Source organism: Lactuca sativa, chromosome 9 (assembly GCF_002870075.4).
Source record: "Lactuca sativa cultivar Salinas chromosome 9, Lsat_Salinas_v11, whole genome shotgun sequence".
NCBI lineage: Eukaryota > Viridiplantae > Streptophyta > Magnoliopsida > Asterales > Asteraceae > Lactuca > Lactuca sativa.
This window is the reverse complement of record NC_056631.2, coordinates 213,883,922-213,911,126: the sequence shown is the minus strand read 5'-3', so window position 1 is coordinate 213,911,126 and position 27,205 is coordinate 213,883,922. Positions and strand designations below refer to the sequence as shown.

Genomic DNA, 27,205 nt, shown 5'->3' with positions numbered 1-27,205 from the left:
TCGGGCCTCGCCCATGGGTCCCACCCAACCATACTACTAAGCAACCCTGCTCCCAGGTCTTATCTACACTGCTAATCTCATACGGGCCTCGCCCACGGGTCTCACCCAACTATATCCTGGAGCGGCCTCTCCCAAGGTCTCACCTTGCTAGGGCTATACAGGCAACTCCCTATCATCCTCATCCACTATCCATCTTGATCCCCATCTGATCACTAGGAAATAAGGGCCTCGCCCCAACTCCGCTAACGAAGCTACCAAGGAACGCTACGGCTTACCCATAGTCTTACATCACCATCCATTGCTGACTACTAGTGAATGCTACGGCTGCCCCGTAGTCTTACAACACTTCCACCACTGACTGCTAGTGAATGCTACGGCTTCCCCGTAGTCTCACATCACTTCCTACCACCGACTGCCGACACGAAGGCACCCATGTGCCATTAGCTCTCAAGATCCTCATTCTGACTCCCTCGAGTCCTACGGGTGATCCACGACCCGAATTCCCAACCATGAACTAACCATTACCATCACACGCACTAGCTTATGGGGAGTTTCTCAAACTCCCAACCCTGAAATCCTCAAACCATCAAACGCTGAATTACTCCTTTCTTCCCTGGAGGTCGTGCACTCACTCTGGGTCTGCGTGCTCCCTTCTGGGCACACTCGGAGGATTCTCCCCCACTTCGATCCTGCTTGCCCCCTTGCTACTCAATACTCAAAAGAAATCCCAATCCTTGCTACCGTCCCGCAATCAATCTGCTAAGGAACCCAAGCTTACCATAGCTAGGGATCTAGCCAATCCATCTCTAATACTACACAACCCGATCTAGAGAGACATACCAAGTCCCTCTCAAGCATGCTACAGCTACTGCATCCTTCGAAACCTTCCTCAATAGAGCACATCCCCTACTACCATACAAATAACCAAGGTATGCAGATGGCATATAACTCGACCATAATCAACCGCACATAAAATAAAATACTCATACCGATAATGATGCAGAACCATAACAATATAATCATGCTCAAATAAAAGAACTGAAAATGGGAAATTGCATACCTGCAACGTCCGGCGTTGCTCGCGTCTCTAAGGTCGTCATCTGAAAAGCCCTGCTCCCTGCTGCAGGTGCCTCTACCCGGCCCTGACGACCATCCGTGATCCTCAAGGTTGTAGGGGCGGGTGCCATCACCCATCCTGCCGAAGTCAAACTGGGGCACTGGGCCTTCTTGTAGCCCCGCTGGTTGCAGTGAAAACATATCAAGTCTGATCCCTGCGCGGCGGTAACAGTACAATCCCTGTTGAAATGACCAGTCCGACCGCACTTGAAGCAGCCAGACTCACCACCGCTACCACTCCTGCACGCGCCCCCATGCACCCTGCCACACTTTCTGCACCGACTGTGATCCTGATGATCCCTCAATATCGAATCCGATCCCTTGGGCCTTTTGCCCGAACCCATAGCTACCTGAACCTCATCCGGCTTCCTCTTCCAGATTTGCTCCAAATCAATCCCCCTTTCTCTAGCCCGAGAAATCATATCTTCCAGCGTCTTACAGCTGGATCTGCTCACGAATTCCCTGATGTCATCCCTCAACATCTCATGGTACCGAGCCTTCTTCATCTCCTCATCCGCGACATACTGCGGTACAAGAAAAGCCCTCTCCCTGAACTTGGCGGTGATCTCCGCCACAGTCTCAGTAGTCTGCGTCAAATCCTGAAACTCTCGCGCCAGCTGCTGCACCTCAATCATCGGCGAAAACTCCGCCCTGAACCTGGCCGAGAAATCGCTCCAAGTCATCGCGTCCAATGCGGCATCATCCCCCAAAGCATGACCAATCTCCTCCCACCAATCCCTTACTCTGTCCTTCAGAAGACAGGAAGCGAGTCTAACCTTGTCCCCCTCGGAACACTTGCTCGTATGAAAAGCGTTGGCAACATCAGCCAACCATCTGCTGCTAGCAATGGGGTCCCTAGCCCTATGATAATCTGGTGCCCCGCAAGCTCTGAACTCTCGAAACGTCAGAGTACGCGCTCCCATCAATGCCATCATCTCAGTACGGATGGCTCCCAGCCTCTCATCCAAGATCTCCAGTATACCCTCCTTGACCGTGCCAAAGATCACAGGATTCTGAGCTAGAATACTGCGCGTAACCTCAGCTGATATCAACTCTCTCATCCGCTCCTCGAGCTGCTTGGCCCCTGAACCCGAGCCCGATCCCTCTCCGGTGCCTGATCCGCCCGCTGGTCTCTCTCGCAATGTCACCATGCTGAAAATATACCACAACCACCATCAGAATACTCATCACTGATGCGAGACCAAACATACTCTACCAGGTTCCCGGTCTTGTCTCGGCCCTTCCCGAATCGAGTACGGATCCTCTGTTTTCAGTAGTACGGGCCCATACTACCTTCCACATCTATCCGTACTTTCCCCAGGAAATGCTTTGACTCCACCAGGTCCCTTATCCACTAATACTGCTCCCAACACTATCTCATCCTAGGCTTACCCTAGGGAAACCTCTGACTCAACTCAAACCAGTCCTCAGCTGCTAAAGGTCTCCTTGTGATGCCAATTAGCCATCACCTGGATACCATCACATGCGACAAGGCTCAGATAATCCTTCAAGTAAAAGACTCGTCCCTACAACGGTTGGACTCAAACGAGAGCTGCGTAATAGGACTAAATCCAGCACTCTGAGATTATTCAACCCTGATCGCATGTGACGTGTCGTATCCACCTAATGGCTAACTCCCATCACTCAGAATCCCACAATGCACAAAGCAAGCAGCATTCGAACAAGGGAAAATCTAACCATAACATACTCAAGCAATCATATCCACATAGCAAGAATCTGAACTAGCATGCAACACAAACTCATAACTCAGGCATAACCTAAACAGGCTATCCTACTACTGTCTACTCAGCACTACCATGTAGCTCAAAAGCACAAAAAACAGGCACATAAGGCATCATCCCTAGATCCTTAGTCCTATTCTAGCATGCTGTTCTATCAACTGATAATCATAACATAAACTTGTATGGGTATTTTGGGGTACTTACTTGAGCTCGGCTGATTGCATGCACCACACCCCTTTTTCTCTTTTCAAAATTCTTCTCTTTCTGGATTCTTTTTTTTTTTGCTTTTCTAAAACTGTTTTTTTTTTGTTCTCAAAATTCTTTTTACAAAACTGTCTTTTCATTTTTGAAAACTTTTTATCCGACCCCTCAGTTTGAGTTCAAGCACACCCGAGAGTATGCCCGAATCCCTCAAACCAAGGCTCTAATACCAACTTGTAACGTCCTAAAATTCAAGACCAAAAATTTCTTTTTAATAAAACATTACTTTAAGCAAAGACATCTTTCCAAAACATAATCTGAGTATAAGTTTTCAAAACACATGTTTATTATCAGAGTAAACATTCTCAGGCTGACTAATCTATGGTGTGTGCCATGCGATCACCCCGAGCTTCTCCCTCCGCTACCGGAAGTACCTGAAAACAAAACTAAAAACCGTAAGCACGAAGCTTAGTGAGTTCCCCACTTTACCACATACCATGCATAACCACATACTGCACATACTGGGCCACGCCCGCTATCCGGGGCCTCGCCCCCTACTTCGGGCCTCGCCCGCTACAACGGTCCTGCCGCTCCAGGCCCCGCCTGGCTTCGAGCCCCACTCGGATACAGATCTATTTCACTTAGGCCTCGCCTGTCATAGGCCCCCGCCCACTAACATATAATAGCACATACACATATCACATATCATCACATAAGCTAAACATATACTAACAACTCTTGTTCTAAGGCCTTGCATATCTCTGGGACCCGCCCGTGTCCTGCTACTGATGAGTCATGGAACCTCGTCTATACTCCTGCTGATAGTGAGATACGGGCCCAAACCACCCTCACTCCTTCCCTATCTTGGGCCTCGCCCCTGATCTGCTGCTACTGAGATGTGGAACTCCATCCACACTCTGCTATTGGTGAGATACGGGACCTCGCCCACACTCACCTCCCTACCAGGCACATACAAGTATCACACAGACAACAAGTATAACTATCTCATAAACCATTCCTTGGGCACCCGCCCTCTAACATTGGAACTCGTCCGAATATCATACTAGCATACTGTGCCTAGGGCTAACCCCTGGGTCTTCTACTCATAACCATATAGGCCGACATTGTAGCCGTAGACCCATTCATACAAAAGGGAAACTCACCTGATACTGCTGAACTGCTGCTGCTAATCCCTTTGACCGCTACCCGACCACTGACTCCGAGCTGCTGCTCCACTAGCTCCCCGAGCTACCAATAACAACACATTACTTAATCCAACTGATCTTCAAAGGTCAACCAAGTCAACCCTTGCCAAAGTCAAAGTCCTGGTCAAAGTCAACCTTCCAAGTCAACCCTACTCGCCGAGTCCACTTACTGACTCGCTGAGTTCTTATGCTCAAAGTCCTTCCAATTGCGACTTGACTCGCCGAGTCTACAGATTCCCAAATCCTGTCCTGATCAACTCACTGAGTCCTTGCTCGAATCGCTGACTCGAGTCTTAACTCGAAAGGTTTGGGACTACGCGACCTGACTCGCCGAGTCTAAGAACAGACTCGCCGAGCACCAGGCAATCTTCATCCAACTCGCCGAGTTGTTCATCCAACTCGCCGAGTACAAGCCCAACATCATCCGACTCGACGAGCTGTTCATCCCACTCGTCGAGTTCCTCTTCATCTTCATACTACTCGCCGAGTCCATTCAGATCTCCAAACATGCAGAGGACTTTTGAGTCATACAGGGACTCCAAACCATAGATCCATACTTCCAAAGCTCAATCCCTACGTAAAGTTGCAAAGTTTACGTATAACTAAAGAGATCTAGGCTCAAAACATACTACGGTTTGGTTTTAGGACAAAAGGGCTTCACCAACTACTCATCTCCTGATGCTTTATGACATAATGGACCATCCCAACAATAGATCTGAAGTGGCAACAACAAATCTAAGCCCCCTAACCCGATTTGGGTCTCAAACAACCATAAAACCCCCAAATCTCATGGCAAAATAGATCTAGATGCAAAGAAGGGAAAATGGCAGCTAAATACCTCCAAGATGATCACAAACTGAAGTAGATCTCGAGCACACACCTCTCCTTTGAAGCAACCTTCTTAATCTACAAGCTCCTTTCCAAAGTTTCCTTCCTCCCAAGCTATTTCTCTCAAATGATGGAAGCTCACACGAAAATAGGGTTTACAGGTTCTCTGGGATGATATGGGGGCTAAGGGAGGGACATAACACCCTTTATATAGGATACAACTCCCGGAATTAGGGTTTTCCTCGCACAGACCAGACTCGCCGAGTCATCTTGGCCGACTCTCCGAGTCGGTCACTTACTCCTCGACCCGGATCCTGCTCTGACTCGCCGAGTTCCTCCTTGAAGTCGCCGAGTCGCCCCTAAAAATTAGGGTTTTCTTTCCTTTCTTGGCCTTCAAAACTTTGGGTGTTACAAAGCGGTTGGAAGGGTTAAAACTTATGAAGAAAGACTTCAATGTCTTGAATAAAATGGAAGAAGAGCATGTTCAACTCATGATGGCAAGTGAAAAAAAATATGGTGAAAGTAGTAGACACGGAAGAGGACAAGAAAGAAACTTTGAAAGAGGTGGAACAAGCCGAGGAAGAGGAAGAGGTTGAGGTGATAAAAGTGGATTTTGTTTCTTTAATTGTGGAAACTTTGGGCATTTAGTTATAAGTGAACAAAGTGGAATGAAAAAGACAAGGACAAAGAAGAAAACAAGATCCAAGACGAAGAACCGACATTGCTTTGATGGAAAAGTGAGTTAAGGGGGTGAATGTTGGGTTCAATCTTGACAGGTCACGTAAGTTTTACTTTAGTATTTTTTTTCTTAGTTAATTGAATAAATATAATGGGTCTTGAGTTGAATGGATCACGTGGACCAAGTAATTTGGGGCTTCTAGAACTTAGGTAAGTAGCTGAAAAAAAAAAAGGAAAGTGTGGGCTTGTTTTTCCTTTAGTTGAGTTTAATTTGTTTACGTTTCACTAGGTTATAAAAGCATTTTACTTTCTGAATAAGAGTTGCATATGTTTTTGAGTCTCAATTATATCATCCGTTAACTTTGTATTACTCACATTTAACACAGGTCTAGATCTGTTTTTTTGGTGCACAAAGAAGGGTCTGGTATCCAACATCCAATAGATACACACGATCTTTCTCCATAACGTCACCGTAGGGTTTCAGACTTGGGTTATTAGATAAATTTAGGGACAATTTGATACCCCTTTATAGAGCCCATTAGTAGATCTGTTTTACGAAAATGAAATAAAATAGGGTTTTAGACTTGGGTTTTCAGATGACGTTCATCAATCTCAAGGTGATGATAATGCTATAATTATTAGATTTGGTGGACTATGGTGGTGATGACGTTTGTTTGCAAATCCGAAAGACCGAAGATGATATGCGAGCTAGGATTTTCATCTCGTAAGCTAGGTTTATTAGAATTGACGAGCTACAATAGCAGTGGTGCTTAGTGGTGCAAGTCTTGTAGCTAAAGGGAGAGATGGGGAGGTGTGGGTAGGGTTATATATATATATATATATATATATATATATATATATATATATATATATATATATGCTTTGGTTATTTTGATTTTACCAACTATTGTGTGTCAGAATGCACAGATTTGGACCATCGGATGAAATATAATTAAAGGTTATGATCTGAGGGTCTATGATATTAGAATAGGATAATATGTACCATATAATCACACAAATTTCAGCATAAGGACATTTTAATCAATTAACCTATATTATAAAAGGAAATTTTTGGATTTTTAGGGATAATTAATTCATTTATTTTTAAAAATCAAAATATTTTAAATTAATTCAAATTTAAAAATCTGATTTTATTCTGTTAGAATAATAGAATGTCAACCATAAACTAGTAACTATATTTTTCGATTTTATTTTGTCAGAATGGCAGAATGCCACCCATAAGCTAGTAAATATATTTTTGATTTTATTCTGTTAAAACAAAAGCGATTCTTGAACTAATAATATACAAAATAATTACATTGTATGATTGTGATTCATATAATCATAACAACATTATGAAAGAATAACAAATGTAATTCTTAAAAAAAAATAACAACATTCTTAAACAGTGAGTGTGATCATTCTTTAATTCATTCTCTAAGCCTTTCCCATCAGATCTTCAAGCCATTCTTCAAGCCATTTCTATCACATATTCATTTCCAAATATTTTGTAGTGATACACTTGTAACAACTGCACATTAAACATATAAATAATTAACTACATTTCTATCAGAATACAACAATCATATTCTTACAGAACAAACTATTCTTGCAGAATGGTTTTGAATATCTTTAAAAATTTGTATTATGCAAATGTTGGAGGAATATGTACTTGTGCTGGTTCAGGATGTATATACTTGAATCATATAAAATGAAATGAGTAAAATATGGAAGAATGTAAAACCATAATCATTCAATTATGAAGTAAAATAATATGAAAATAATAGACTAATATAAGATATAATATTGACCTAGGGATCACACCAGCGGGACCAATTGAGGTCTGAAACATGAGATTGAAAGGATAAGGATCTGAGAGAGGATTCTTAGTGCCAGGTGCAACAATGCCATACTCCTTTATCATCCAAAACAACAAGAATGTATTTGAGTTCAACAACCTTGTAAGCTCTGTAACAAGTTCCATTTTTTTTTTCATCTTTAACCATAAGGTCAGTAAACTTATCAACATGACTAGATGCTTTCAAGACAAATTCAGGGGTGACACGAGGACAATTAACTTCTAGCATGTCCTCCTCCAGAACTAATTGCTGAGAATGTTTGGAAGAGGCAGGCAACGAGAAAACCATAGAAGGTAGAATCATATCACAACAGATTTAGGGTCCGATAGGTGGTGTTGTTGACGACCTAAAATCCCTTGTTGCCTTCGTTTTCACCTCCTTTTGTAGACTCCACAACAGGCACCGAGCACCTCTTCACCGCCATCTGCTGCTATTTCTTTCCCCCGGTTTTCTTGCTTTCGACAACGAGGAGAAGCAACCCTAATCAACAAATTAGGGCATAAATCTTCAGAATCCGACGTTTAGACCACAAAGCACCAGCCTTAAACTGAACCCTAGCCATCATCCTCAATCTGAAATCAATCATACCATGAGACCTTTTGCTACTGATATCATTCTGATCATCAACATATGTAGACGAGGAAACAAATATTGTCTGAGCAGTCATCTCATTTTTCTTTGCTGAAATAGGTAACGATGGAGAGTCGATGGAGGGATCACCGGAGGAAGAGGCGATGTTCGAAGCAGACGAAAAAGAAGGGGATATCTAGGGTTTTAAACTGATTTCCATTATTTAAAGGAGGCATTAAATGATTATTATTTTTTTACCATAATTAGATATATACTAAGTTTACCATTATACCATTTTTTTAATTTTTTTTAATGATTTATTATACCATTTTTAATATATATATATATATATATATATATATATATATATATATATATATATATATATATATATATATATATATATATATATATATATATATATATATATATATATATATATAGAAGTAAAAATATGGAGAGATGGGGAGGGATAGATGGAGTTTTTTTTAATTATATTTTTTTGAAGTAAATAAAGAAAATGAAAAAGAAAATAGTAAGGTCATTATTATCCTTTCAAACCATTTTAAAAATGTTAGGGAACAAAACCATATACAAGTTTAAAAAAAAATTGACAATAACTACAAAAAAATAAAAATAAAAAATATTGCCAACTATCAAATTCCAATTTACAATTTTCTTTTTTTAACAAGTAAAAATAAAAAACATTGAGAACCGACCAAATAGTTTTTTCAAAAAGTATAAGTATAATTTTCTCCTAAAAATGAACTTTGGAAATGGCATTGTTTGGAAAGGCGTGTTTTCTAGAAAGATTATCCATTATATATTCTAAACTTTGTGCTACAACTGTAAATCATATGTAGCGGGGAATTTTGATGGCTCTTGCTAATCATTAGGCATACAGCCATAAACTCCAAACTTGCTTGCGATCGCTAGCAAACCTCGTTTCTATTCGAACTCAAACTCAGTTCAACTGTAGTGTTTGATAAAAATGTATCAGTTAAACCTTGTTTAGGGAGAACTTTAAGTAACCTGTTGTTGCTGGATTTCACTAGCTGTAAGTAGATAATTTCTTATGAACTCGAGTCTCACCTTCTTTAATGTTATTGTAATTTAGGTTGGGGGTGTTCAGATCAACCGATAGTAGAAACCTCAGTCCCCATAAATGCGTATTGATAAATCATTGAAATCTCTCTGTAGTTTTTTTAAGAATGGCTAAGACAGACATCCACTATCCTACGCCTAATTATATATGCACCTTTTGTTTCCGGCAAGATTAGAACATGATACTGCTAGGCTATAATTAAGCCCTTGGTTAGGTTAGTTAACACTTTTTCTTTGAAATATCTTGCTCACATTATTTTATTTTAAAGTATATATAGTATATGGAATTTATGTCTTCTCTTGGAGTCAAATTGTCAATGCTCCCTTTTCCCAGAAAATGCATGGAGTAAATGTTCTTACCCCTTTTGCTACTATGTACCTCCCTTTGTCCTTGCAACCAGTTGTCTTTTTAATTAGGAGATAAAATATACAGACATCTCCCCCAAACTACTCCTTTCAATTTAGTATCTCTAATAGAGAAAAATCAACAACAATCACCATTTTGAAGACTCTCTTGAAGTGAAGTTAATGATTTTAGTTTGTTTATTTGCATATGTGGATGTTTTTAATAGGTATTAGTTGTTAAGTTGTGTTCAAAAGCTAGCATGCTGGTTACTTCAGTTTCTATATATTTTTTATTTCTTTGTCTTGTTGAGTAGTTCATGAGGAATCTACCCTTTTAGCTTGAAATAAATGGATCACCGGACCTTCCCTCTGATCCTACATTGGTTTATTTTGGGGTTCTTTAATCTGTTAAGGGTTTATGGGAATGCTGAAGGTATGTACTGTTTTCAGGTTTTTATTTTTATTTCTTTTTTTTAAATTTGATTTTGACATGGGTTTTATGTGAATGATTGTAACTTACTGCAATTGCTTTCCTTGAATCATTTTCCCAATCGTAGTAGGTTGCTTTCTAGTTATAGATAATAAATAGAGACGTACTTCATGAAATTTATGATGTTTTGTCTTAGAACTTCATTGTTTTAATTTGATACATTAAAGATGAGCCCATAATCAAATTCCATATATGTGCAAGACAGTTGATGCATTGAATGCCCTAAAGACACAATTACAGGATCCTAATAATGTTTTGCAAAGTTGGAATATAACCCAAGTCAATCCATGCCGGTGGTCTCATATTACTTGTAACAATGAGAATCGCGTTGCTCGGATGTAAGCTCGCTCACCAACCTGTACATTTCGATAAAATTTTAAATTTTATTGCTTTTTTCTTCATTTGTTAGTCTTGCGATCATAAAATCATATGTTGGGGTTAATTTGTTGAAGGCAGTGATCTTGGAAGCACAGGCTTGTCTGGTCAACTGGTTCCACAGCTTGGTCAACTTCCGAACTTACAACACTTGTAAGTCATTATTGTTTGCATATTGAATTTCGTTATTATTTATGATCTTAATCTTATATATGGTGACATTTTTGAAATGTCATGTAATTCTGTGACAGGGAGCTTTATGATAATAACATCACTGGAAGTATTCCTTATCAGATTGGGAACTTAACGTATTTGTTGAGCTTGGATCTTTACATGAACCAGTTAGATGGTGACATTCCAGACACATTGGGCAACCTTAAGAAACTTCATTGTCTGTATGATTTCACATCATTCGTATTCTTCTCTAGATGAAAACTTGAGTATAGATCCTTGTCTGTTTTGCTTCATCTGCATTCGCAAATTATATATTAATTATGATTTTCTCGAGAATCAAACTGTTGTTTCTCTGCTCTTTGTGCAAGGATAGTCGTCTCAGTAACAACAGACTGACAGGAACTATTCCAAATTCGTTAACTTATATAGATAAACTAGAAATTCTGTAAGTATAAAAGTCGGTCCATTTTGAGTTTTTATGATTCGCTTAAAACAAAGCTAAAAAAAACTTTGGTTAATTTCCTTCTATATATATCACAGTGATCTCTCAAACAACTTCTTGACAGGAGCTGTCCCTTCCAATGGCTCCTTTTCACGGTTCACAGATATCAGGTTTGCTTTTAGATACATCATGCATTCTTAAACTTATGTCCTATGCCTTGCCAATGTTATATGCAAACTTCTCTTCTTTCAGCTTTTTCAATAATACGAACTTGACACATGAGGTTTTTCCACAATTTTCACCTCTACCTAATCGGCAATCTCCTTGGGGTATTTCCGACCATCAGATTTACTTTACTACATATTCCTTCAAAGTCAATGTTTTGTAGAAATAATTATTGCCTTCTAATTGTAATGCAACCCTAATTTCAGGTGGCAACATCGACACCAGAGCTATTGCCGAAGGAGCTGCTGTTGGTGTTTTTCTTCTTTTTATAGGTCGAGCAATTGCATTTGCTTGGTGGTGGCACAGGAAACGGCAAGATCATTTCACTGACGTACCAGGTTAGTCAAATGAGCAAAATGATCACCTGACTATGCTTCCTAAATTAATCCTAATGTTGTTCTTTGAGTCTTTTTTATGTTTTTAGCTGAAGAGGACCCTAAATTTCATCTGGGACAACTAAAAAGGTTTTCTTTGCGTGAACTACAAGTTGCAACCGATAGTTTTAGTAAGAAAAACATTATTGGAAGAGGTGCATTTGGTAAAGTTTATAAAGGAAGGTTAGTTGATGGTACTCTGGTGGCTGTAAAAAGACTCATAGATCGTGTACAAAGTAGCGAATTACAGTTTCAAAAGGAGGTTGAGTTGATAAGCATGGCTGTGCATCGGAATCTACTTCGGCTGCAAGGGTTTTGCTCGACACCAACTGAGAGGTTGCTTGTTTATCCCTACATGGCAAATGGTAGTGTTGCATCATGTCTACAAGGTATATATGGTTTCACAACAAATGAATATGTAATTATGGAGACCATTCTACTAAAAACATAATGTGAAGAATAGAGTAAACAATATGAAGAAAGTGCAATAATATCTAACAGGCGAATTGATAAATTACTGTAGATACACAAATTGCACTTGATTGGCAAACAAGGAAACGAATTGCGCTGGGATCGGCAAGGGGGCTTGCTTATTTGCATGATGATTGTAACCCTAAGATCATCCATCGTGATGTGAAAGCTGCAAATATATTGGTGGATGAGGAGTTTGAACCAGTTGTGGGAGACTTTGGGTTGGCTAAACTCATGGAAAGCAACGATACTCATGTAACAACAGGCGTTCGTGGTACGATTGGACACATAGCACCTGAATATCTAGCCAGTGGGAGAGCTTCAGAAAGAACCGATGTTTATGGTTATGGTGTGATGCTTTTGGAACTCATCACTGGGCAGCGGGCCTTTGATCTTGCTCGCCTTGCCCATTATAACGAGGAGGTCATGTTGCTTGATTGGGTAAGCATCCTTCGGTTAATGATTTCACCAAATAATTTCAAAACAAACGTAACATAGGATTGATAAAATCATCACAGAGCCATTCATTAAACATAAAATCTTAATTACTTGATTATGTTCTACTAGAAGAAGACGATTTAATTTAAGGAGATTTTTAACAATTCTAGGTATGCCCCCTTTTGGATCGCGTTGATTTTCTGCACATCCTTACTCTCGAAGATGATAATGAGAATGTTATAATTAGGCACAAAAAATTCTAAATTTATTAGAAATAGTTTTAACCACCTTTTAAAATTAGCTTTGAGGACACCTAACAAGGAAATGGAAAGATAGTGTGAGGTTACACTTGAAGTAGTTGTCTTAAAATTAGCTTTGAGGACGCTTAACAAGGAAATGGAAAGATAGTGTGAGATTAGACTTGTCGCGGTTGTCTTAAAATTAATTTTATCATGGTATATGTTTTCTCCCATTAGTTTCATGTCTTTGTTTATTTTCTAAAAGCGTATCGAAGGATTCCGTATTTCTTGATGATATATATAAGGTACAATTTGAGATCCTTTATTTTAAGGATTCTATGTCCCTCCTCTGTATTTCTTGATGATATATATAAGATACAATCTGAGATCCTTTATTTTAAGACCTGATATACATGTCTTATCTCCAAATATATTCAAAATATAATATAATATTATATATATATATATATATATATATATATATATATATATATATATATATATATATATATATATATATATATATATATATATATATTATATTTTGACATTCCTACCCATTCTAAGATTCTAGAGTCATAGTTTTGTTGAGATAAATGTAAACTAGAGGCTGTTTTGGAGACAACGATCCCAAGAAAAAAACTTAGAGAACCAAGATCTTTCATAGCGAATTCATGAGAGAGTTGAGCCATGTCACGAAGAGAATCGGTCGATGTAGTAAGGATAATGTCATTGACTTATAAAAGTATGTAAACTTTTTCATGACTGTGATGATAAATAAATAGAGAGTGATCTGATGAACTGTTTTTGAAACCCAAAGTTAGGACATAATCAGTGAAACCTTTGGTACCAAGCCCTCGGTGCCTGTTTTAAGCCGTACAGGGACCGTTTATGACGACATACGTGATCAGGAAAACAGGAGTCCCGGAACCCAACTGGTTGATGCATAAACATTATTTTAGATAAATGATCATGAAGGAAAGCATTCTCAGCATCGAGTTGGTGAATCGGCCAAGAATGAGAGACATCAATGCTAAGTATTGTTCGAATAGTAGCGGTTTTACCACCGAGCTAAAAGCTTCACCTCAATCAATTCCCACCGGTTGAGACTTGCCATCACAAACAAGACGGGCCTTATAGCGTTCAAGGGACCCATCAGCATTAGTCTTATGTTTATATATCTACATACATCGAATTCCATTCATACCCGTTCAATGAGGAACAAGTTCCCACGTCTTATTTTCAACAAGAGCATTAAATTTATCTATCATGGCGGACTTCCAAACGGGATTTGAAAAGGCGTCTGATGGATTTTTAGGAAAAGGGTAAAGGGTGGTAGTATGTAGGTTCATTGGAGCTTTAGGTTTGGAGGTACCGTTCCGACTTTTGGTTTGCATTGGGTGACGAGTGGGAGGTGATACTATTGATGTGGGGACAATTTGTGAGGGTTATTGAGATTGTGAAAGGGGCTAATCAACAGGTTGGGAAGGGACTATTGGTTGTTTAGGGCGGCGTGAATAGGTGAGAATGGTGGGGGGTTGTCGTGAGTTGGAGTTGTGGTATGAGGTGGAACTGTGTTATGGAGAAGAGATGGAGAGGGGATGATTGTGGTAGGAGGAAGTTGACAGCACCATATAAATGGCTGAGGTTCGGTGTGGAGGAATTGATAGGAATAGGGTGATGATGTGATTTTGAGAAAGGAAAGACAGTTTCATCAAAGACTGCGTGATGGGAAATTATTATTTTGTTGGATGAGAGGTCTAAACATTTATACCCCCGGTGGTTAGAAAGATACCCTAGAAAAACGCATGGGGAAGAACGATTGGCGAGTTTATGAATGGTGGGGGAGGGATGAAGGGGAAAACATAGGCAACCAAAGGTACGTAGATGATTGTAAGTAGGATGACATATGTAGAGAGGATAGATTGGAGTGGTGAAGTTCTTTGTTTTAGCGGGTAGAATGTTCAAAATATAAGTAGCCATTTCTAAGGCATGATTCTAAAAACAAGGTGGTACCGAGGAATGGAATGGGCTAACATTCCATATTCATAAGTCCATCATTCATCTGATATGTGCTTGCATTTTTCTTATGTCAGAGGTCAACATTGAAAGCAATCTACCTCCTTCGGATAGAGGCCGACTCGATTGTCTACTGTGGAAATTGAAAGAGTATTCTGTGATAAAATTATATGTATGATTTCAAAATAATGATATAAGAAACGTACATGGAATATATACACCAAGTGTAGGACTGGCTACACTAACTGGATCCTAAATTATATGAATTTTAAGTCAATTCTAATCCTTTCTAAAAATAAATAAAATGGATAAAATCTACTAAACATACCTTTGTAATATTTAACACTCCCCTTCAAGCTTGGTTGTAGATACTTAACAAACCAAGCTTAGAAAAAAGTTCTTCAAAGTTAGCCCTTGGCAAGGCTTTAGTAAGACATCAGTGATCTTTAGTAAGACATCAGTGATCTGGAGACCGGATGGAACATGACTTAGCTGAACAATTATATTATCAACCTTTTCAGAAATGAAATGTCGATCAATTTCTATGTGCTTTGTATGGTCGTGGTGAACAAGGATTTTGCTATGTTAATAGCAGGCTGACTATCGGTGAAGATCTTTACAAATTCTTCGTTCTTCATTCCAAGTTCCTTGAGGAGACTTTGAATCCAAATTCCTAGCACAAGAGCTCGATACTCGGATTCATGCGAGACACAACAAATTGTTTCTTGCTCCTCCATGTAACAAGATTTCCCCATACCTATGAGTAGTCACCCGTGGTAGATTTTCGGTATGTTTCCTAACCAGCCCAACTTGTAATAGTATACACTTGAACATCACGAGCATTGGTCTTTTCGAACAGGCTTATACATGGTGTCATCTTAAGATACACAACTTCCAGATCACCTTCAGTGGGTTCATTCATGTGTTGACTAATAATGCTTACAGAATTTGCAGTGTTGGGTGTGAAACAAGCAAATGAGTTTTCCAACAAGTCATTGATACATTTCTTTATCCACAGGGGTTTGCTCTTCTCCATTACATACTTTCTTGGTGGGATCCATGGGATTTTCTACAAGCCATCTGAGAAGGCCAATTTCTTTTAAAAGATCCGAAATATATTTTCTTTGACATATAACAATACCTTCCCAAGACCAAGCAACTTCCATTCCAAGGAAGTATCTGACATGCCCATGATTTTTAATTTTTAATTCGGACGCCAAGTTTCTTTTTAGAAGTTTAACCGTCTCAATATTGCCTCCTGTTACGATGCTATCATCAACGTATACGATTAGTATAGCTTTCTTCATTGTAGAAGCAGTCTTGGTAAATAATGTGTGAACAACTTTGCATTGAGCATAAACCTAGGAAGTGAGGGCTCGACTGAATTTTACGAACCATGCATGAGGTGATTATTTAAGACCATAGAGACATTTTTTTAATTTGCACACCATACTGTCTTTGGAGTCCTCAAACCTCAGAGGCATTGACATATACATTTCTTCTTCCAGATCCCCATTTAAAAAAGCATTTTTTACATCAAGTTGGTAGAGAGGCCGATCGTTATTTATAACTAGAGAGAGCAATACTATAACCATATTCATTTTAGCAACAGGGGAAAATGTCTCTTGGTAATCAATATCATAGGACCGAGTGAAGCCTTTAGCGACTAATCTCGCTTTGTAACTACCATCAATTTTGTATTTGACAAATAATATCCCTTTTCACCCTACATGACGTTTCCCTTTAGGTTATTTTCTGACTATCCAAGTGTCATTGGATTTAAGGGCTTTTATTTATTCTTCAATGGCCAATTTCCACCTTGGAACTTTGAGAGCCTCATAAATGGAGCCTAGAACTTGTATTTTGATCAAGATTCTTCTCAAAGGATCTATAAGAAGGTTGAAGCTTACTATATGCAACATTGCAACATATCGTTCAATGTGATGTTCGGTACATGAGTGAACACATTTATGTTAAGCAATTGGTAATTTGGAATCATCAATAATGGGTTCAACAATGTAATTGATGTCATCAAGCTATTTTGTATGTTTTTAAGTATCATCGGTGACGAAGATCGAGACAACATCATGGTCATTGTTTTGTGGTGCAGTGGCTTTCTACTTGATATGGTAGATGATTCCTTCTTGAATAGACACGAAGTTGAGGAGAGGTGTTTTCAAGAGGGTTGGCTGCAGTAATTTCAAGAGAACTTGTATCAAAAGGATTTGTTAAGTAATTTCAAGAGAACTTGTATCAAAAGGATTTGTTGAGTTTTGTTCTGGAATAGGATAATCCTCTTGTGAGGATTAAAGAGTTTCTTAAAACATATATTTAGTTTCCCCCCTAAATATTGGTTTTGGGGAAATATGGTTGATTTTCGAAAATATAACATCCATTATTGTATACATTTTCCGAGTGAGAGGTGAGCATCATTTATAACCCTTTTGACGAGAAGAATATCCAAGAAACACACAGAGACGTTGAAGTTATATATGGCTTCGACAAGCTTTCTAGATACTTGCACAAACTAGAAAGATAGATGGAGGTTACATAATTAATTTTTGGATGATAGCAAATTTATTGATCAACCTCCAAGTGGGAGATTCTGGGTTTGTGGATCCTCATCTTTACATTGTCCTAGTTTCCTACGAAGTAAAACCGTTATATGGCTTTGACTGAAATATGTCGTCCATGATATTCTCTACTCTTATCCAATTTGAAAACTTTTATCTTACAGTATAGGTGGCTCTCAAGTTAGACCTTAAAGCATGTAAATATGTTAAATAACTCTAATTTCTCATTAACCAAGTACAAGTGAGTATATTTATAGTAATCGTCAATAAAGGTGAAGATTTTTTCCTTTAAAATTTATTCATAAAGAATCACAAACGTTGGTGTGTGTGAATTATCTCCGCCAAGCTCAAATTACATATGTGTTGTTTCTTATCCTCTTGTCATTTTCCCCATCATATGCTCGATAAGTTGATTAAAGTCCAAGACTATCAAGAATCCCATCTTTCATGAGATGTTACATTGTTTCTCGAGGTATATGGTCAACTCGTTTATGCCAGAGTTTAGATGAGTTTTCATTTTCTTATTTTCTACGGTATGAACATTTAGTCACATTCAACCTTTATAAACAATAAAAGAAAATTATATCGAAACACAATCAAAAGAAGGTTTCCCTCTAAAACATAGGAACCAACAATATGAGACTTATGAAGCACAATTATTTGATTGCATCCAAAAGTAAATGAATAACCATTATCATTTTACTTCAATACAAAAATTAATTTTCGAGTTATAAATTCATGCAAAAACAAGCCTCGATTGAACTTATCCTAACAAGTCTTTATTCTCATCCCAATCACATCATATCATTTTTGAGCAATGTATGAAAATTCAAATTTTTTCGGCATGAATGATTGAGTTTGAAATTATATATGTAGGTGAAAGGACTTCCTGGAGATATGAGGTTGGATATAGTTGTGGACAAGTATTTAATAGGTAATTATCTAAGAGACGAAGTGGAAGAGCTGATACACATAGCTCTATCATGCACACAAGTCAACCCAACGGAACGACCCAAGATGTCACAAGTGGTGAAAATGCTCGAATGTAACGGTTTAGTGGAAAGGTGGGATGAATGGCAGAAAGAAGAGATTTCAAGGCATGATTTTAGTCACATACAGATTCATTTTAAACCGGATTCAACTTATAACGCTAGCAACGATCACTTGTCTGGCCCTAGATGATCAAAGGGTCTTCCTATCTGATTTTTTATAGGAAGAACAACTCCAACATATTGATGTTTTTTCCATTACGTCTAACCTTTTTACAGACTATACCTTCTTTTTTTTTGAGAGACGAAATCACAGACCTCCTAAATCTACTCCATGGGTTTTTAATATTTATCCTTTATTTATATTTCCGTTCATTTTTTCAAATATATTGTTATTTCCTCGAATATTTATTAAAAACATCATTTATCATCTTTCACAAAACAAACAATTGATAATATTAGGGGAAAAAATGTAGTAGAGTAAAAGGTTGATATCTTTGATTATAAATTTTAATAAAAATAAATCGGAAACTAGAAGATTGAACATAATTAAAAGTCAGAAGATTGAAGAGCCGATTTTGAGCTGAAATAAACCCAATAATTGGATTTCAGATCCAAAAAGCTACTTTATACTCGATAAACAGGATAATGAAGAAAATTATGATTTCTTTTGAAAACAACACGCTTAGGTGGTATCAAAACGTCCATTCTATAGTGGGAAGAGATGAAGATAAATTTTGTTCCATTGGATCGTTAATGGAATATTTTGGATCATCTTAAACATGTGGAAGGGTGGATTCAGCGAATTCAAGGAAATTTATTGGATTCCAAGTCGCCAGGCCCAAATTTTATGGCCTTAAATAACAAGGCCCAATTTATACAAAAGTTGGAAGTGCCGATGAAAAACCTACATGAGAGTTTAGGCGATACTCAATACTGCAATTAAGAAGGCATCGTGCCACTAAAATTAAATCGTGGACAAAACTTTAAAACAAAGGAACCCAATGTTTTGAATGCTCAAAATCCAGATGAAGATGAACAAGATACGCCTGCAAAAGTGGAGTATTCTAAGTTGAAGTTGAAGCAGTAGAAGTGGGACAAACCATCGAGGTATGTTTAAATTCAGGACTGGATCCTCGAGCAAAATTAAATATTGGACAATCAAGCCAGTGGAGTAGGAATTTGTTGTTGTAATATATAGCCAACCTAGTTAAACAGAAGTGATCTTGCACAAGGTACAAGTAAGTTGAAGCCTAAGAATCTGTCTACTATAATGAGTTTTTCTAAAGATGGTGAAGTTAAGAAAGGTATTTTTGTTGAGTCATTGATATTTTGGATTGGGTTAAAATCAGTATTGCAGAAATCGGCCTAATCGACCAATGAATCGCTAATCGGACCTCCACCGATGAGATTTATTGTTAATCGATCACTATAATCGGGCTTGGTCGGGTCAAAGTCAGAATTAATCGGACTTAATCGGGCCTAATCATGTTTCATCAATGTAGGTCAAAGTCGGACTTAATCAGACCTAATCGCCGAATAATTGCTTATTTTGGAGGATTAAAGTTAGATTTATAAATTTTTGAATAATTTTCTTAATAATTAACAATCCTCCACTAATCTCCCGATTAATCATCGTCTTGCCGATTATCCTTAATCGCTAGTTCACTGATTAGCGGCCGATTAGCGATTTCTGCAACCATGGTTAAAATGATTTAAAGAAAATTGTATATGGGTCAAGGGAATTTTGTAAATTTAGCCACAAGTGGGTGTGAAAAAAGATTTAAAGGTTGAAATCGATTCAGGTATGACGGATATGGGTTCCTAGTGTTGCACCAACAACACCTATTTTTCCTGAAAATAGTAGAAAATTTTTGATTTTTCGATTTTTTTATCTCTTTTTCATGCACCGGCAATACCTAATATGAATTTATGCATTCGCCCCTAGATATAAACCCAAAAAAACCTAAATTGCCCATCAAAGGAAGTAGCTCTCCAATTACTAGAATGGTTACATTTTGATACAGGACATCTTAAATACATTATAAGAGTTTTAAAAGGTTCGTGAAAGTTTGGTGCGGGTATTCTTACACTTCTGATAATATTAGGGATGGGGAATAAGTAAAAGGTATCCTCTCATTTGTAATTGTTAATGGTGAGAGGGGCACACTACAAACAATATACCATTTAGTAGCACATTAAAAGTGTCACCAAAAGCCCCAAAAAAGGCAACTAAAGGCTTCTTACAAAATTGGCATTACATAATAATCGGCAGCACATATGATGAGTGTCCCTAGAAATGCTCAACTAAAACGCTATAATGACACTTTTTGCTTTTGTTGTTGTAGTTTTTTAGAGTTTTAGTGGCGCTTTTCATTTTATTATAGTAAAAGAAAATTTTTTGTAGCATATATTTTTTGGCCATTGAATTCTCATTTGATTCATGAATTTATGCTACTTTTAGTTACACATTCAAAATTTAGTTTCACATTTTTATTTGCCACAATACAAAAATATTTTGTGGTACATTTTGTGCCAGTAAATACTCATGAAATTCTATAATTTAGGCTACTTATATCTATATAATTTTGTCTTTAATATAAATAAAATAAATAATTAATTGTAGCACGTAGAATATAATAAAAATTCAACGGTTTTTCATCAATATTTTAAAACTTTTTGAATCAAGTATCTAAATAAATGTCAAATATATAATGTGGAACCAAGTACATACTCATCATAGAGTTAAAAAAAAAAAAAAAACTTGAAGCTTAATTGTGGATAAACTTATTCCCTAAACATCATGTTAGGTTAAATAAACGGTGTTATTTCATACTCTAGAATCAATACTAGCAATCTTCTGTCCAAAAATTAACAAAGACAATGTAAGTACTTTTTAAATAAGGCATACTTTAGAAAATACATAATATAACAATAATCACAAATCAACTATGTCTATAAACACAAACGAAAGACAAAAGCCTAAAATTGATTACCAACGTTATGATGACTTTCAGAATGTGATATATTGTTGATTGAATTAGAGTTGCACTGGTGTGCTACAAGCAGTAGTCATCTTTGAATACATGAACGGGGACTGAGATTGATATCAATGTGCAAATATTAATATTTTTCCCACCTAAAGGGTTGATAGACTCGGTAGCAATCTCTCCTCTATGCATAAGACATGAATGGCTTCATCCGCATCACTAAAGGTAACAATATCTCATGTAACATACGCCAGATGCATGTCTTCATTTTGATATTATCATATGACAATTTCAATATTTTGTGTGATGTGAAAGAGTGAGCACGAGTCTTAAATTTTTAGATAAAAAATAGGTACTTTCGACATACTTTAAAGTCTCTTGATTGTACTATGTTATGTATGTATCGTGCATTCGAGTTAGACATTTTGAAGAAGTGAGAACAATGGCACATAAACTCACTCACAATCTCTTATATGTGCATATTACATGAATGTCCTCCTTTTCCTCATCATATTTCTCCGTGTCCATTTCTAAAAATAGTTGGTCTTTGTTTATGTTTCCATTTTTTACCTTTAAGTAATAAAGATAGAAAAATTTTGCAATTTAATTGCTATAGTTGAAGAAGTAGAAAGCTTTAATTTGGGAAATACACATTCTAAAGAAGGGAGAACAATGGCAAAATTGTTAGCTTAAGAAGCCTTTGTTGTATGTATTCAAAAAAAGACCCAAACTTCCATTCCCGAAGATTATTCTTATAAGATTTCCAATAAGTTTTGGTCTTTTTCTTTCTGGTTGAGATTATTTCAATTGAGAGGGGTTCTTCTTTTTCCATAATCCGTAATTCATATGGAAGCATTCACCTCGATGGTGAAGGAAACAACTTTCATATTGGGGTTAAATACAAGAAATAACAATATACTTTCATATTTTGTTTATCATATCCTTGTACTTTTACTTTTTCAACAAGCATAAATTCTTGTTGTTTTAGGTCCATGTTTTATTTTCGCCTTTTCTATGTGGATTAGTTAAACCAAGACTTCCTTGTAGAAGGCTTGTTGCCTCTTTTATACTGAAAACAAGAAAAATTTATGAGATTGTGTCACCTCAACATTATATTTTGGATAATAATACATCCAAACTTTGAAATACATAATGATAATCGAGATGAGAAATTATTTCATATTAGCAAAACATGATTTTTGACATTTTATTATGAAAACATGAATTTAAAAATGATGAAGGACATGAAAAAAAAATTTATTAAAACCGCCTTTAAATCTATATTACCATAACGTCATCCAATGTAAATTTATTATCTTTAATTCATTGCTAATAAATTTAATTTTTATAGTAGATATGTTTGATATTTATAATATAAAATCGGTTTTCATGTTTTCGCAAAATATTTATGTTTTCGCATGAACATATATATATATATATATATATATATATATATATATATATATATATATATATATATATATATATATATATATATATATATATATATATATTAACAAATGTTTAAAATAATTAAAAAAAAAATTGCCAATCGTTCAACACATAGTACCGAGAAAAATATTTGAAGCACAATAATATTCTGATCACTGGTGACATACTCGAGTGATTCTTTGCATTATCTTTTTCTTTCCCGTGAGACCATTTGGAAAACCCTCAACAGAGGGCCAGTTGTACATGCTTGTATACATGCTAGCACGAACCGCAACCATGAACACCACCCCGGGTGTCCGTTGTTGGCCATGTTCTTGGTGGGTTGTGGTGGCTACCACGATGAACAACAACTAATAGGAGGGTAGTGGGTCTTTTGGGTAGTGGAGAGTACTCCCGATAGTTGTGGTTGTTCGTGGTCGCTCTAGGTGGCTCACTGGAAGCTCTCCACGATCCTTGGTGTGAAGAGTATTCCTGATAACCTAAGGATGACTCAGGGGGCTGGGTATTTTGTGTGGTGGTCCAAAATTAATTAGTTAATTAAAACCAAGTTCTTATAAAATTGAAATTAATGATAATAAGGCCGTTTATCTTCACCCTAACAACTAGAGTCTTGCCTAATTCTTTACATGTTTATTAAGTTCTATTGCCTTGCATGATATGGTTTAAAAATAATTAATTAAACCCACCACGCTGCCAACATTCCTATGTGAAAGTATAGTCAAAAGCTTTTTATGGAAGTCATCTATCACTTTTTCAATACACCCATTTTCCACAAAAGGCCCCATATTTATGCTACTCTGCCCACTCTTTATCCCTACAACGGGTTGTTTTTTACCATAAAAAAAAATAATAATAAAACCTTTTGACTGACTACACAAAGACATCCCCCCAAACCCACCCACCCACCAAAAAAAACTACTACATATAAGGTAGCATCTCTAATAGAGCAAAACCCACAAAAGAAAAATTCAGAATTACCGTTTTCAGGAATGTCTTGAAGTGGGTTTTTTTGGGTTAAGTTTGTTGATTTTATCTTTGCCTGTTATAGATAGTGTTCAAAGCTAGCATTCTGTACGTGCTGAACGTGGTATTTTGTAATTCTTTTTTTTTTTTTTTAATTTGAGTAAATAATGAGGAAAGCAGGATTTTAGTTTGCCAGAAATGGTTCGGACCCTCCCTGTTATAGCCTATTCGTTTATTTTGGGGTTCTATAATTTGTTAACGGTTTATGGGAATGCTGAAGGTTTGTGCTTCTTCATGACTCTTGATTCTTAATTTAATTCTAACTTAGCTTTTAAATTAAATGACTGTTGCTTGTATAAATATAGTAACTTATTGTAATTGCTTTCCTTGAATCATTTTCCCAATTATAGATAGTACAGTACACATGAAGAACAAAAATTGAGATTTCCCGATCAGATTTATGATGCTTAATTTACAGTAAATCTTCATTAATTTGATATTTCAAAATTAGACTTGTTAATCAGTTTTCATATATGCAAAACAGTTGATGCATTGAGTGCCCTAAAGGCACGATTACACGATCCTAAGGATGTTATGCAAAGTTGGGATTCAACTCTTGTAACTCCATGTACTTGGCATCATGTTACTTGCGACAATGAGAATAAAGTTGTTAGCGTGTGAGTTTACCAACCTGTTCATGCAACCCTCAAAATTCCATTGACTTTTTACATTCAGTGAAGAAATTAATTCGTGTTTTTTGATTTCTGGAAAGCATGCAGTGATCTTGGAAATGCAGGCTTGTCTGGTAAACTGGTTCCGCAGCTTGGTCAACTTACAAACTTACAGTACTTGTAAGTCTTCACATTTTGTGTTATATATGATCATATATACTACGATACAAATCAAATATATAATATATATGATTATAAAGTTACTAATATATATGGTGATATTTCTGATACGGGATGCTCTTGGATAGGGAGCTTCACAGTAATAACATTACCGGAAGAATTCCTAAGGAGCTTGGGAACTTAACGGAGTTGGTGAGCTTAGACCTTTACAGGAACCGGTTAGAAGGTGACATTCCAGAAAGACTGGGCAACCTTCAGAAACTTCGTTTCCTGTACGACTTCACAATATTCAGATTCTTCTCTTGATATATAAAAACTAGAGTAGCTTTGTTGATTTTACTTCATTAATTTTCATACACAAGTTAGCAATTGGTCTCAAGACTCATGTACGTACGTAATTAATATGCATGCATTGTTGTTTCTCTTCTCTTTGTGCAAGGATAGTCGTCTCAATAACAACAGATTAACGGGAGGCATTCCATATTCCTTAACTACGATATATTCGCTAGAAATAGTGTCAGTAAAAAAGTCTCTCTTATATTCTTTCTTGGATAATTAATGTTGAAACAAATTTAAAATTGGTAAGTTTCTTTCCATCGCAGTGATCTATCAAACAACTTATTAGAAGGTGATATCTATTACAGTACTGGCTCATTTCCGAGGTTAACGCCCCTAAGGTTTGATTTTAATTACCTACATGAGTCTTGAAATCACGTCCTATGGCTTTAATTAATGATGTTATCAGCAAACTTCTCGTCTTTCAGCTTTGCCAATAATACCGACTTGGCATCTGTGATTCTTCCAATAAGTCCATCATTTCCTTCAGGTAATTTGGATTGTCATGGTTACTTTATGCCATTAGTTACATTTCATTGCCACTTTAAGTCATGAGCGTGGGAAAGCTTGGATCTTGATATCACAGTAAATTAATTTTGAAGTCCATATATTTACCCCTTCTGATTGTGCATGCAACTGTAATTCAGTCGGAAACAACGGGAAAGACAAGGGAGCTATTGCTGGAGGAGCTGCTGTTGGTGCTGCTCTTGTTCTTGCAGGTTGGGTAATTGTACCTGCTTGGCGGTGGTGCAGAGAACGACAAGATCATTTCACTGATGTAGCAGGTATGTTAATTAATTAATTACTATATTTAACAAAATCATCGATTTCCTGAATTTGTTTTTCCGCTCATTTGATTCTTGTATGCATGTTTGCAACTGAAGAGGACCCTAAAGTTCATCTGGGACTACTGAAGAGGTTTTCTCTGCGTGAACTACAAGTTGCAACCGATGATTTCAGTAACAGAAACATTCTTGGTCGAGGTGCATTTGGAAAAGTTTACAAAGGGCGGTTAGCTGATGGTGCTCTGGTGGCTGTAAAAAGACTGATAGATCGTGTTCAAGGTGGTGAATTGCAGTTTCAAATGGAGGTTGAGTTGATAAGCATGGCTGTACATCGCAATCTACTTCGGCTGCAAGGGTTTTGCATGACACCAACCGAACGCTTACTCGTTTATCCCTACATGGCCAATGGCAGCGTAGCATCATGTCTAAAAGGTATGTGGTACGTGTTTGAATAATTGAATATGTAATGGTGTGTTCGGTTTAATTGATTTCGGTAAAAATAAGTATGTGACCTCTCATGAAGAAACGAGAATAATCACACATACATACACATATAATATTTACGTGGTTCGGTCAATGTGACATACATCAACTGGACAAGAAGGAGTATTTTTATTCACAAGCTTGAACATAATATTATGGTACATTACAATTCGGTCAATGTAACATAAAACCGAACTGGGTCTCCATTCAATTAGTTAATCAACAACCAAACTACTTGACTGTCGGCGGCCAACCAACTAGCTACTTATGAGCTAATTATTGTCTTCAATTCTTAAGTCATATTTAACAATTTCTTAAATCATATTTAACAATCTTCATCTTGACTTAGTAATACTCCAAGCTACAAAAACCAAGAACTTTCTCTCTGTCTTGCCAATTTTCCCGGTAGGGACCTAACTCCTATGAACATCTATTACGTCTAAGCAAAATCCCAAATCCATCTTTGTAACTCCTATTAACTCCCACGAACATCTATTATGTCTAAGCCTCTCCGTCAGCCAGGTATTGATCACTTTACACTAAAGTTGACGTGGATTACTCATAAACCTTCTTTGGAATACCCAAATCTTTCATCTCAAACTCACTTTCCAGCAATGCCTTCAAGTCTTTAATTTCAGCCATATTATTGGTTGAAATAAGCATAACGTCCATGTATAGCACTAGATATATGTATGTAAGAACCATCACACAACTTCTTTGAGTAAAAACAATTATCGAATTGATTTTGAATATAGTTTTACGAAGTCATAAAAGATTCCAGTCTCTTGTACCATTCTCATGGAGACTGCTTCAAACCATAAATGAATTTCTTTAGCAAATATACATTATCTTTCTTTGAATGAAGGAACCCTTTTGGTTGGAACATTT

The 27,205-nt window shown here is 37.0% G+C and overlaps 2 protein-coding genes across 8 annotated transcripts in view; both read left to right on the top strand.

Moving 5' to 3' along the window:
- Positions 1-9,091: 9,091 nt before the first annotated feature.
- Positions 9,092-18,822, top strand: LOC111899013 (BRASSINOSTEROID INSENSITIVE 1-associated receptor kinase 1). The gene is made up of 11 exons (XM_042898320.1): positions 9,092-10,081; positions 10,344-10,476; positions 10,595-10,666; positions 10,765-10,908; positions 11,061-11,132; positions 11,228-11,299; positions 11,382-11,458; positions 11,561-11,692; positions 11,779-12,117; positions 12,252-12,640; positions 18,345-18,822. The coding sequence occupies exons 1-11, from the start codon at positions 9,997-9,999 to the stop codon at positions 18,648-18,650; spliced, it is 1,821 nt and encodes a 606-aa protein (XP_042754254.1). The 5' UTR covers positions 9,092-9,996; the 3' UTR covers positions 18,651-18,822.
- Positions 18,823-19,363: 541 nt separating this feature from the next.
- The window catches only part of LOC111899014 (BRASSINOSTEROID INSENSITIVE 1-associated receptor kinase 1), a 41,360-nt gene continuing 33,518 nt past the window's right edge, over positions 19,364-27,205 (top strand). The window contains exons 1-10 of one of the 7 annotated variants that reach the window (XM_042897894.2): positions 19,364-19,567; positions 21,603-21,672; positions 24,407-24,539; positions 24,642-24,713; positions 24,842-24,985; positions 25,158-25,229; positions 25,316-25,390; positions 25,478-25,539; positions 25,697-25,834; positions 25,934-26,266. In XM_042897894.2, the coding sequence (XP_042753828.1) occupies positions 21,645-21,672; positions 24,407-24,539; positions 24,642-24,713; positions 24,842-24,985; positions 25,158-25,229; positions 25,316-25,390; positions 25,478-25,539; positions 25,697-25,834; positions 25,934-26,266 (1,057 nt within the window). In that variant the 5' untranslated portion in view covers positions 19,364-19,567; positions 21,603-21,644. Of the gene's footprint in view, positions 19,568-21,474; positions 21,673-23,021; positions 24,143-24,404; positions 24,540-24,634; positions 24,714-24,841; positions 24,986-25,157; positions 25,230-25,315; positions 25,391-25,477; positions 25,540-25,696; positions 25,835-25,933; positions 26,267-27,205 lie in introns of those variants that run through there. The other 6 variants (XM_023894892.3, XM_023894891.3, XM_023894893.3 and 3 more) reach the window with 6 other exon arrangements.